At 42.7% G+C, this 13,699-nt stretch overlaps 1 protein-coding gene across 1 annotated transcript in view; it reads right to left on the reverse strand.

Annotated features, from left to right (window-relative positions):
- The window catches only part of tnfrsf21 (tumor necrosis factor receptor superfamily, member 21), a 47,871-nt gene that overhangs the window by 33,498 nt on the left and 674 nt on the right, over window positions 1-13,699 (reverse strand). Inside the window, exon 2 of the mRNA XM_079571810.1 lies at window positions 4,170-4,899. Within this exon, the coding sequence (XP_079427936.1) occupies window positions 4,170-4,899 (730 nt within the window). The remainder of the gene's footprint in view (window positions 1-4,169; window positions 4,900-13,699) is intronic.

Here is a 13,699-nt window from a genome sequence, read left to right on the forward strand (position 1 = left end):
AAAAATTGAAAAATGCACCTTTCACAGCCAAGCGATTAATCGATTAATCGTGAAAATAATCGGTAGATAAATCGATTAAAATAATCGTTAGCTGCAGCCCTATAATGAACATAATTAAATAATCGATTTACAGCATTTCTATAAAGTCATCTAAATTGTGTGATTTATATGATTTTCTCTTCTTTGGTTATGCAGAACAAAATAAAGTATACATCAGAAAGAGTAAATCAGGTCTGGTTGCTTTTTGTCAAAACTGCAAACATTTCTGGGATTCTTGGTGTATTCCATCAATATAAGTTGATTGAGATTTTAAAATGTACAACACTGGAGCTGTCATTCAAATAATTTGGGCACAGTGTTACCAGTAGACTCTGCTTCAGTTGATCCACGGCTCTTTCTCAAGCTGTCGTATTGTTTTACTGTACGTACAATACCCTCATTGTTATTCACGAAGCATGTGACGACCTCGCACTGACACTTTTGTGGTTCACGATGAGACCAGTTCGAACCAGTTTGTTTACCCAGGTTTGAGAACTAAATCTGCTTTAAAAATGAAACCGGTGCAAACTGCCTTTGAAAATGGAACAACGACTGTAGAAATAATCATTGCCAGTGCGTCAGAGGTTTGTATCGATCCCCGTCTGTACGCGATCTGAGCTGGTCACAGCCCGGAGGGATCGCATGTTCTCTTTGATGCGATGTGATCATAATGGGAGTGTTGTTTTAGCTGTTGTCTGGGCAGAGTAATCCCTCTCATCCTCTTATGAGATACACAGGTCCAAAGCTAATCCCACTTTCAACATCAAGGCGTTCGATAAAGCAAAATTCTTATAAATACCAACAGTAATTAACACAATCCAGTGAAAGAACTACACTGATCCTCAATTTGATAATGACAATAATATCTAATAAATAGCCGCAATAATACAGTTTTAGAAGAAGAAGAAGAAGAAGAAAAAGAAAAAGAAAAAGAAGAAGAAGAAGGAGAAGAAGAAGAAGAAAAAGAAAAAGAAAAAGAAGAAGAAGAAGAAGAAGAAGAAGAAGAAGAAGAAAAAGAAAAAGAAAAAGAAAAAGAAAATGAAAAAGAAGAAGAAGAAGAAGAAGAAGAAGAAGAAGAAGAAGAAGAAGAAGAAGAAGAAGAAGAAGAAGAAGAAGAAGAAGAAGAAGAAGAAGATCTTAATTTATATAGCGCCTTTCACAGACATGGTCACAAAGCGTTTTACATGAGACTTTTTTTTAATATCTTATGTAGTAGTTGCAAACGTATGGTCACTCCACCATATGAAAAATAAAAATGGTGGAGTGACCATACGTAAATAAACTATGTAAAAAAACGAATTTCTCCGATATCCAGGTAGATTTATAAACAAAAAAGATGCAATTGACTGAAAAGTCAATCTGGTGATCTCAGTCTGGGTTGGTGTTTAGTTGAAAACTTCCATGTTAAAAAAAGTGGGTTCATAATAGCAACAACAAGACAACTTGTACTGTCAAACAACTGAATAACTGTAGAGCAGAGATGAACACTAGAAACAACAGGGAGTTGACAGTTTCATTTTCACTGTGATGCAAAACAACACTGCAGTGCTCTCAGTCCACACACGCTGGCTTTGGATTTCCAATTTTAACTTAGTTTCACCATGTTATCCAACAGAGTCGATGCTGTCTATTATATTGTTTTACAGTATATTTTGATATTTGGCTTCATTTCACTAAAATATACTGCTTTTAATAACAAAAATAAACCCATAACTAACAAATCATAACAACGCCGCCCAAGAAGTGATTTCCTGTTTCAATCCAGCACGCCAAAATAAAAGCACACAGCTCGTCTCATTGATTAGTTCAGCAGGTACTTGCAACATTACAAGAATATAATTAAATACACACATTTTAAATGTCTTGTCCGTTAATAGTCAGGCAGAAAGAAAGTTGAACTAATGAATAAGATGGTGCTTTTATTTTGGCGTGCTGGATCGAAACAGGAAGTCACTCCTTGGGCGGCGTTGTTATGATTTGGAGTTATGTACAGAGTCAATTTAAGACGAATTTTAACCTCTTGACCCTTACGTAACACCCAATCTTTTTCCTTGCCTTGTTGCCACGCGGTCGTCACTTTTTGGACTTTTTTTTCTCCGTTACTTTTTGGTCACTTTTTGGTCACATTTTTGCCACTTTTCCATCAATTTTTTTTTTTAAATCACTTTTCGGTTAATCTTTTGTTTCTTTTCTGTTACTCTTTCGTTGCTTTTCTGTCTCACTTTTGTTGCTATTTTGACTCTTTTTTTCAAGAAACTTTTAGATTTGGGTAAAGCCAAACTGCAGAAAATGTGCTTGGTTCAGGTGGGGGTTAAGAGGCTATAAAGTATTGCCTTTGAAACATCTTGCGACCCCCATCTTAGTGTCTCGCGACCCCCCCGACAGGTCCCAACCCCCACTTTGGGAACCCCTGTGCTAAGCGACGTAACCTACAGATAAATAATGGACATTCTCTAGAATCGAACATGCCGCCCCACCCTGATAACACTGAAAATGGCAGCACAATGATGTAAATGTCGCCTAATCTAATAACACATGCTCTCTTTCTTAGTCTTTTTAGTGCTGACTCTATGAACGAGTGGGAGCAGATTCTCCGTCTGCTTGTCTTGTTGCTAGGATAGGCATTGTAACGCAGAGCCTCTTTACATTAACCAAAGCGCTTTCACCCGGGACATTGCAAATACGGGCGTAGGTCTTTATGGCTGTGTTTTGTGCTGGAGAGTAGTTAATAAAAAGGCCGTGAAGAACAACCTTATATCCGCTCCCCATTAGTGTCACTGTGTACAATGACTGATCAGCCGAGAAGCCGTCAAGACACTATAGGAATGTGGTGCTGAGGAACTGCGTATTGGATGACAACATGACTATGACAGAGGAAGGGGATGGACGGCTCAATATAAAGTGACAGAAATAGCCATAGCTCTATCTCGGAGGCTTTTAGTTTCCATGGGGACAGACAGGCTTACCTTAAAGGAATAGGCCACCGTTTTTACATACTGAGATATGTTCTTACCTTAGCTTTGACGAGTTCTTTAGGACCTGTCTGATCTTCACCCGTGCCTTCAGTCACGTAAACACAGCGCAGATGGCGTTAGCATTTAGCCTCTCCCCCTCTCCACTATAGCAGTGGTTCTCAACCTGGGGGTCGGGACCCCCAAGGGGGTCACAAGAGAAATTTCGGGGGTCACCAGATAATTTAGATAAAATATACATGTTTTCACTAGCATATAATCTAATGTTTTATTGTAGCAAGTGTGTGCTATTTTACCAGATTGCCATTATTTGTTCGTAGTTTGATGAATTTTTTTCAGCCATTTGTTTTTTTCCTTTGTTTTTTAAGAATTATGTAGGCTAATGTTCCCATTTCTCACGGTGTGACCCGGGCGGGGGGGTCACGAACCCCTTTACCTGTTATAATGGGGGTCGCGGCTCCAAAAGGTTGAGAACCACTGCTCTATAGCTACAAAATGGGTCAAGATAGAAGCTACTAAGCTCTTCCACGTTTTCCCTATTTAAATATGGTTACGTGAAGTGTTACACTACAAAGTATAATTACACAAAATTAAACAATGTGGATTTTCTAAGCGGATAAAAGGGGGAACTATATTGTAAGGCGTAATAATACCAGGAGTAGTTCGAAATCCGCGCAGTAATCTTCACTTTACTGTGCGGATGCCAAACTACTCCTGGTATATTAGCTTCTATCTTGACCTGTTTTGGAGCTATAGAGGAGAGGGGGAGAGGCTAAATGCTAACGCCGTCTGCGCTGTGTTTACGTGACTGAAGGCACGGGGGAAGACCAGACAGGCCCTAAAGAACTCGTCAAAGCTAAGGTAAGAACATATCTCAGCATGGAAAACGGTGGCCTGTTCCTTTAAACAAACCATCGAAAGGGGAGATATATGGCCAAAGTGAGGATATTTTTCCTCCAGCAGGATCATAATAATGTGTGAACGAAGCTAGTGAGTTCGATGAGGGGTGTCTCTAAAACAACACTTTCTACAGACTAAGTTGCAAGAAGGGTTAAACAATTACAGTCGAATCATAAGTAAGCGCTAGTAAGAACCTTATACTTTGGACAGTTCACTCATCGCCCAGTAATTTTAATACTTAATGAACAAAATACCCACCTATATTTCCATGTCCTGCTTGTGACTTGTGTGATGAAGGAGCAGAGGGTCTGGTAGAGTGCTCCTCCATCTGGTCTGAACCCAGGGCAGTGGCTGCTGAGGTGGGTGATGCAGTTGTGGAGGTGTGACTTGGGGGTATGGAGGACGTCCCAATGAGCGGATGAGAAGAAGGCGGTCCACAGACATTGTCCCTCTCTCTTGTCCCGGGTGCGACAAGAACAAGCCCCTGAGCTTGACAGTCCTGGTGGGTCCTGCAGCGGACAGCGCTGGACTTCCCCTCAGAGAAAGTGCCCTTACTGCAAGGTTTACAGAGCACGTCCTCTGTCTCGCTGCCCCGCCGCTTCACTCTGGTCCCGGGCGGGCACAGGGAGTGGGGCTTACACCTCCGACCCTCGGATAGGAAGGTCCCGGCCGGGCAGGAGCAGACGCGGTCCTGCGTGGGTGAGCAGGGCGTCTTCTCCACCAGTTCGGCTGGACATGGCTCTCTGCAGCGATGGCACTGCTCAACGCCGTTCTCCCCGCGGGTGTAGCTCTCCTTGGGGCAGGGGGTGCACTCCCGCTCAGCGCTGGGGGAGCAGTGGGAGGACACGAAGGTCCCGGCGGGGCACTTGTCGCAGGCCAGGTGGCTGCCCGAGGGATCAATATGTTGGTATTTACGAGGGGACAGGACAGAGGAGTCTTCTCCGGGGTCAGTCAGGACCCGCGCCGACACCATCGCTGAGCACAAGAGCTGCAACAACAACAACAACAAGACTTTTAAAGCGTACTCATTGGCCCCAGTACCTGCTTAGTTACACATAATAAATAATAAAGGTTGCCCTACGTTAACTTCTTTAATTTACATTTTGCTTTTGACAGAATTCCACAAAAACTACAAAAAAAAAAACATTCCCTCAAACCCTGCTGACTCACAATAAGTATATGAGCCTGGACTTTTCCTTTACTGATATAGTGTAGGCACATGTCATTCCCAAAGGCTATATACTATATACTATAGCCTGGCATTTGCAAATACCTCCCACTGCCTGCCTGCAAATATACCAGCACCAGTGTCCTTTAGACTTCAGACAGAAAACATGACTAAAAATATCGGAGTGTGACTAAAGTGGAATGAGCACATGGATACCTCAGGCTGCTGGCAACACTCTCATAAAGACCCTGTCAGTGACTCAGAGGGTCCCACCCGGCAGAGGGTGACTGATGGGCCTTCCCTCTCACCTTCTCTGGGAAACAGCTGTGTGTCTCATAACATGTTTACAAAGCAAATAGTACACAATTAGGAGTGTAGCTTGTGGTAAAGTACAGAATCTTGATGTGTATTTAGACGGTACAGTACAGTAGACGGAGGGGAAGGGATTAAAGGGATATTTCAGGATTTTGGACATAGGGCCTCATTTCCTAGTTATCCAGAGTGTTGTTGATTTCTGGGGATATTTTTTTTGTTTTAATTCATGCAGTCCTTATATTTGAAGAGTTTCGTGGCACTAGGCTAGTGCTAGGCTAGCGCATGTCTATGGTAACTAGTAGCATGCATTAAAAACCTCTTCAAAATCATGGGATAGTCCTCCAAATGCTGCCATATCTGATTTGTAGAAAGATCCTTTGTGAATTCCACGTGTAGTAATGCCGGCCGCAGGTAAACAAACTACTGTAGATCCGGTAACCGAGCAGATCACTCCGCCGCTGCATAGCTTAGAACCAGGAAGCTGATGCTGCTCAAATATAACTTTATTTAAATGCAAAAACCCTATGTCTCATGTTAATTATTGGGCCACTACCTCCGAGAGCTGAACCTAGTCTTCAAATCTAGCCTAGCACAAATCCGAACCACGGTATCTGTAGTATTCAGCCTGGGTATATGCTACAGTTATATTTCAAAAATTGTTCAGTCAACACAAATATTTATAAGGGTAGTCTGGTGTTGTAAGTGATTTGCCTCAGGTGCACTGTGCTTGGGTCTGACTGTTTTTGATGCAGACTACTAGTTACCATAGACATGCACTAGCCCAGCACTAGCCTAGCACCACGAAACTCTTCAAATATAACGACTGCATGAATTTAAAAACAAAAACTAGGAAATGAGGCCCTATGTCAAAAATCTTGAAATATCCTTTCTTTCTTTTTCTTTCTTTCTTTATTTATTTGAGCAGGGACAGTGTACAATATACATTAACCTCAAAGGGAGAGATGCATTGTACCAGGCTATAGCACTTGTGCTAATTTCCACCTGTAGTCCCTGGGCAGACTGATGTCAACAAAGTCATAAAAATACTAATACAGAAATAATGCATTTCCCCCAAAACAGCATTAAAATCAACACACACTTCATTCATTCAAAACATTAGATTGCACGCTCTTGCATACACACCAATTACAGGACATTATGGGAACAAGTTTGTTTTAAAATAAGCCATTTTTTAGCCTGGTGTGAAAAAGTGTTAAAATGTACACATGTGGTCAGCTCTGTTGGCAACATATTCCACTGTTTGATGGCCAGTTTGATCCCTTTAAGCTGTCCTTCAGCCTTTGTATGAGAAACACGATGAGATGCAATGTATAGTGTTATAGATACCCCTCTGTGCTCAGATACGGATAGCAAAAGTATAGGTTAGTAAAGAGGTGTTGAGGAGGAAAGGGATGGAAGAAGCTGGTTGATCCATGTGGCTGAAAATGGCAGAATGCTGCAGGGGAAAGTGCTTTTTACTGCTTGCGACAGAAAAGTAAAACCACCGACTGTTAAGCGAAGGTTTGGGTACTGGACACTTGGGACCGAACAGAGGAACACATGCTGGGACAGCCTGCGGATTGGGTGATATCGAGAAATCTGACAAGCTGGGACTCATTTGTGGTCTGGTGTCCTCCTTCAAAAACATGAATGACAAACATGTTCTAACCCAGTTCCGAAGTTGATTATTTAACTTGATTTGTGAAGAACTGGGACAGGCACAGCTCAAACAATTCTTGGATTGAGCACTCGTAGTGAAGAGACGCTTTTCTCGCAAGAAAAGGACATTGTTCACTCTGCCTCTGCCCTATTGTGCGTCCGTTATTGAGTCTCCGTTGGCATTCCCAGAACTTCATCCATAAACATAAAGCGCGTGTGGCACAGAACTGCGTCACTCAAAGAATAATCTTCATTCATACGTTTGCGCCAGGAATGACACACTGCAGTGACGGGGGGGACATTGCGTAGGCCACAGTTTGACCAATCAGTAGAAAATCTGGGAGTTTGCACAGTTCTGGGCTCGTGTTTGGTCCTGGTTACGTTTTGGTGAAGTCCTAGTTCAGGGATCAGATCACAATTTGTTTTGTATCGTCGTATTGCTCAACCCTGCACAGAGTATCATTTTCACAGTCTGCTTCAGCTCAGACAGTCTACTGACCTGAAAAAACTCCAGACGGTCAGCTGCAACTTTCAACCTTTTCTTCCCAACTGTTCTCGGATTGAATACCAATGTAGAATTCAGATGCAGCGAGGAGCATAAATCAGATACAATGTCGAAGCACAGCACAGTCATCACTTACGATTATCATTTCAAAACACTCTTGCAACAATTTCTGGCTATAAACATGTCCACCAAACATCCATCACCCTCAATAAGCGACCGGTGCCTTTTAAACACTTTCTTGCATTAAGGTTCAAAGACACTAAAGCATTCATGGAACTACTCCTGCTGATCAGCACAGCCAACATCGATCCCCCTCCCTTTGCAAGCCCAGTGCTCCGGTGCCAAGTCGTGCCGCACTGCTTCGTCATGCTCAGGCTGCTGTCCTCGAGAGAATCATGATCTTTAAAAGTTGGCCAGAGCCGCTTGGTATGGACGGCCAAATATGTAAGTAAATCTCCAAATGTTTGGCTTTCATTGTACAGTCAATAATGTGAGAAATGAAGCAACAGAGTGACACAAACAAGACTAAGCAAAGTTCTGCATATGGATAATCCAATATGGGCAAAGTTAGTGTGAAATGCTGCTCCAAATGAATGACGGCAAATTGAATGACGGCAATAACACGGTTAAGAAGCACTTGTTGTAAATCAGGCTTTGACGTAAAAGTGTGACGGTGAAACATTCCTGTATGGCCTTCGGGAATTTGACTGTGTGCATCTGCTTATCTGTTATTGCCTCTATATTACAACTATGGCTTCAAATGTAAAGGATACTGCAATAAAAAAGGCATTAATGGCCAGCCACTACACCACACCCATATCATTTAAAGCAGAACTAAGTAACTCATGCCCCTAGATGCCATAGGCTCCACTGCAGGTGTCGTAGCATGTTGCGTTTTTTTTACTCATTAACTTTCCGTGAGAGTAAATACTGCGCTGACAGAAAAGACAAAGGGAGAGAGGGATATTGTACATCCAATGACACAATGGAGATAACTATTTTCACTCAAACTTGGCAGTAAATACTGTTTAAGTGGTGCTAGCCCGCAGTTAGCTTTGCCCTTGCGATTCTTTTAGTGTGCATTGCGCCTCCGACCCAGTGGAGGAAAAGTTGCAATTGTGCTTTTTTGGTCAGAGACACCAGGGGGAGATGAAAGACCCCCCAATTATCCCATTAACACTTGTATTACCCCCAAAGGGACAACGAAAATGATTTATTAAGGTTAACAAGTCACTTAGTACGGCTTTAAAGTCATCCTCCTAACATGCTTGTTTCCGTCTTTAAACAATGATCTAGGAATGCCCGAGTATTTCATTTCAAATTTAACAGGGTTTCCTCTCAATTTGATCAAAGCCTTATAAAGATCAAATATGACGCAGGCGATAAGTGATTGTAATAAAGGTTTAAGTAAAAAAAAAAAAGAACAGGTGGTTTAAGCTTTGTGTAAAGTTCAGTTTCTCGAGTCTCATTAAGAAGTCCCAATGCCGCAAGGGTTAGAGAAAATAACCTCATAAAACATTTAAGGTCAGCGCTGCCGAAGAAAATTACTAAATTGCTTTGATTGAAGTAAAAAAAACAAAAAACGGTACAACCAGCCTGAATCATTAGCCCATGTTTGTGGTTTGATATTTAAGGTGTGCTCAACCTACACCCCTTAATTAATTTGAGCAGTAAAATAAGCTGATTCAATAAAAGATGACATGATTAACATTTGTTAGTAAGAAACAATAAATAAAAGTTTTCCAAGACTGCGAACTCTTCTGATGCCCATAATCCAGTGCTGCAACACATGTTTCGCATTATCTCATTATAAAGACACAAGATGTACCTGCTCAGACCAGGACGGTGCTTTTATAGGGACCTTTGTGGAGATTTGCCTGAAGAAATTCAATTGTCTAAAACATACACTGCTTCTGGATGAGGCATGAGGTGACCTTGTATCTGATGACAAAGTTCCAGCAGCAAAGGACAGGAGACTACAGTTTGTTGTTTACATCATACCGACTATACTGCAGAGCGACCCCGCCCATTGCACTCAAATCAATAAAAAGCTACCCCCTCGAAGTGAGACAGCGTGAGCCGAGGGGAACTCTACCTCCAACACGCCCAAAGGGAAACTGATACGAACGGTTTTGGCTAACACGAAGCTAACTATAACCATATTGATTCACTGTGTTCTAAAAAAAATGCAGTTTCGGGTGAAGGTTTTTTAGCACTTTTCAAGCTCTTTTCCTGGTGGCCAAGAGGTTAGGACTCTCGCCTCACCACAATCAATTTCTGAGTATGATTCTGTGTGGAGACTTCCTGAGTCTGAGTTGGTTTTCTCCAAACACTCCGCAGGTTTCCCCGTCAGAATAAAGCAGGGTCAATAGGCTTCCTTTTCTTCATCCTTCCAATGGTTCATCATGTATTTATTTACTTTTTCTTTGACCTTTAGTCAACCAGATAGGTAACACATTCTCATCTACAACAGTAACTTGGCCAAGAGGCAGAACTATTTACAGTAGCCTAGAAAAAAATTAAAATGGTTCGGGGAAAAAATGAGTTCATCAGTAACCACATATCTCTGGGAGAACTTGAAGATAGAAAAAAGGATGAAGGCTCAAAGCTTCCATATGATATGCAATGGGACATAAGCTAATAAATATTGTGTAATTCCACAAATGGCTTCAAAACAAACAAGCACAGTGTTCTCTGTGTCAAGATGTTAGATCTCCGTATATAATGTAATAATGTTTGTATGTAGAGTTTGAGATGTTGTCCAGTGACAGTATTTCAGACTTAAGTTGCCGCAAGGTTTCATTGTTCGAGTCGGAGTTCTAGTTTGAGTTTTGAGACTTGTGAGTTGAGTCCTAGCATGAGTCTTCATTTTACAAGACAAGAACAAGTTCTGTAAGTCCAGCCCATTAAGAAGATATTTTGGTTCTACCGTACGTTCTACTTTCAATGGAACCTTACATCAGTTCTGGATGCATCCAACCTTTGGTTGGTAGTGCCATGAACTTGAGAAGTAGCTCAAGTTTAAGTCCAAATCCAAGTCTTTGGTCCACACGTCTGAGTCCAAGTCCAAGTCCTTGGTCCACACGTCTGAGTCCAAGTCCAAGTCTTTGATTCACATGTCTGAGTCCATGTCCAAGTCTTTGATTCACATGTCTGAGTCCATGTCCAAGTCTTTGGTCCACATGTCTGAGTCCAAGTCTTTGGTTCACATGTCTGAGTCCAAGTCTTTGATTCACATGTCTGAGTCCACGTCCAAGTCTTTGATTCACATGTCTGAGTCCAAGTCCAAGTCTTTGATTCACATGTCTGAGTCCACGTCCAAGTCTTTGATTCACATGTCTGAGTCCAAGTCCAAGTCTTTGGTCCACATGTCTGAGTCCAAGTCTTTGATTCACATGTCTGAGTCCAAGTCCAAGTCTTTGATTCACACGTCTGAGTCCAAGTCCAAGTCTTTGATTCACATGTCTGAGTCCAAGTCTTTGATTCACATGTCTGAGTCCAAGTCTTTGATTCACATGTCTGAGTCCAAGTCCAAGTCTTTGGTTCACACGTCTGAGTCCAAGTCCAAGTCTTTGATTCACACGTCTGAGTCCATGTCCAGGTCTTTGGTCCACATGTCTGAGTCCAAGTCTTTGATTCACATGTCTGAGTCCATGTCCAAGTCTTTGATTCACATGTCTGAGTCCAAGTCCAAGTCTTTGGTTCACACGTCTGAGTCCAAGTCCAAGTCTTTGGTCCACATGTCTGAGTCCAAGTCTTTGATTCACATGTCTGAGTCCAAGTCTTTGGTCCACACGTCTGAGTCCAAGTCCAAGTCTTTGATTCACATGTCTGAGTCCAAGTCTTTGGTCCACACGTCTGAGTCCAAGTCCAAGACGAGTGGATGTCAATCACTGCTGAAAGCCTAGAAAGTACGAGTCGATGCTTGAGTCGAGTCACAGGTCAGAATCCGTAAATTGAGGGTCTTCACCTCTGACTGTGTGAATCCACGGCAGCAGTAAACATCACGTGGACAGATGACTTGCATGCTTCCACACACAGCACTGGACTGTCGACACAAGGAAGTGAGAGTCAGTCAGCACGAGCTACGGTCTGAACCACACTGACTGAAGAGACTGTGGACTCAACTGAGGTCGACTGTGAACGGGAGCAAGGGGAGAAACAACATGGAGGAGGCTCCAGCATTGCAGCAACAATATAGCTTCACTTTCAGTTGAACAACCTGTAATACGGAGAGTCCCATTTATCAATCAGGATTAATTTGTGTTTGTAAATGCCTTATAGTTGTGCCTTCTTAAAATATACTACTGAATCACTTCTACTACAGAAACGTGATTGTAAAAGATTAGGCTACTGTATTAGAAAGTTTATACACAAGTCATAAATACACGCAGATTCTTGTTTATATCGAGAAGCTGCGTATAAAGCCTGAGCTGACTCATTAGTTTTCTCCCCTGCAGTTTCCAGGCCAGCCTCTAAGGATAACCTGTCCCTGCTGCCCCAGAACAAGAGCCCCGCTGTCTGAGTCCCCCTCCCTCTTACATAACGAGCTGCTCCAGGCCTCGCGCTTTGGGCCGTGGGCGCGGCGCTTGTCTGCGTGTTGCACTGACGATCCGCCTTTAATTACTCTCCAATTAAACCGGGAGCGCGCGATAAACTCTGCTCCGAGTTTGAGGATCAATGCGCAAAACGCCGGCTCGAAGGCCCTTCCCCTCCTCCAAAAGCAGACGGGGGGGGGGGGGGGGGGGGGGGGGGCAAGCACCTGCTGCAGCCCAACGACAGGTGAAAAGAGACAGATCTGTGACGATGATGTATGAGATGTTCAGTTAGAATTGGTTTGTAAAATCCTTTGAATCCATGGAAATCGGTCGGCACAAAATGTCTATTAAACCGTGTCCAAAATCACTTACTGATAAAGAGGCGGTGGCACTTTGCAAAGACCCCCATCACAGTGTAAAAAAACCTTTGTGTGTGGGATTGGGGCTCCGACGGACAAAGGGGATGTCAACAGCAGCCCACCTGGCCCCTGCATTGTCCCTAACTTGCACAACACAGACTTTAATTCGGGACAGCCTAGTCTTTTCTAAACACAACAGAGTGAAATGGTCCGACAGAATGGTGTTCATCCCTGGCACACTCCATGAGGACAGCCAACAGACAATAATACGTTTGTTAGAAGTTATGGCCACATTATGGTGCGATGACAACTCAAACATTGCCACTGCTTGTAATTCCCTCCAGGCCTGAAAATCCATTATAAAGCACGTCGATACTTTCATGATGCCACGGGTGCGTGTCATGAACTGCATCGGAACTTGTGCGCAATTGTTTTGGTCCTGGTAGTTGTGGGACCAAATCAGGGGCGGACTGGCCATGTGTCCATTCTGGAAGAGCAACAGAAGGGCCACTGGCTCTGGGGCCACCGGTCCCGCCTCAACAGAGCTTTACCCAAATCTAAAAGCTAAAAAGAAAAGCATCAAAATAGCGAGAAAAAGGGGGATGAAAAGTCAACAAAAACATGATAGCAAAAATAGCTCAAAAAACAACCAAAACAGGACAAAAATGTGGCGACGTGACGAAAAGTTTCCGTCACTTTTGTAGGTCTTAGCTTTCAAATGAGGCGTTACCTTGTTGCTCTCCAGTCGAGAAGCTTTAAGATTTGGGTAAAGCCCAGTATAAAAAAAAACATGAATCTAAAAGGAATTCCGTGGAGTATGGTGTACCACAAGGCACAATTTTGGGACCATTATTATTCATTATATTAATGATTTTGCTTCTGTTTCTACGACCGCCTTTCCTGTTCTTTTTGCTGATGATGCCAATCAAAAACATAATAATAAAAAAGCCGAACTGGGGAAAATGCACTGGTTAATGTTAAGGCGGGTGGTAAGAGGTTAAAATATGTATTTGTGTCCAGGGCTGTTTTTCAGTCCCAGTCCACCCCTGTTTTGGTCCTGGTAGTTTTAGGTCTTTTTTTTTTTAGTGTTTTAGTTTAAATTGAACACAGTAGAACTTTTTTTGTGAAATATTGCAATATTCATGACAGTTATTGGTGCTATCTCAGACACTTCCACGCTATGAGCTCGTTTGTGGGCCTACAATGGGCTTGATTGAATCTCGGCTCAACAGTGTGAGGATGTA

This window comes from Gobius niger (assembly GCF_951799975.1).
Source record: "Gobius niger genome assembly, chromosome: 15".
NCBI classification, from domain to species: Eukaryota; Metazoa; Chordata; class Actinopteri; order Gobiiformes; family Gobiidae; genus Gobius; species Gobius niger.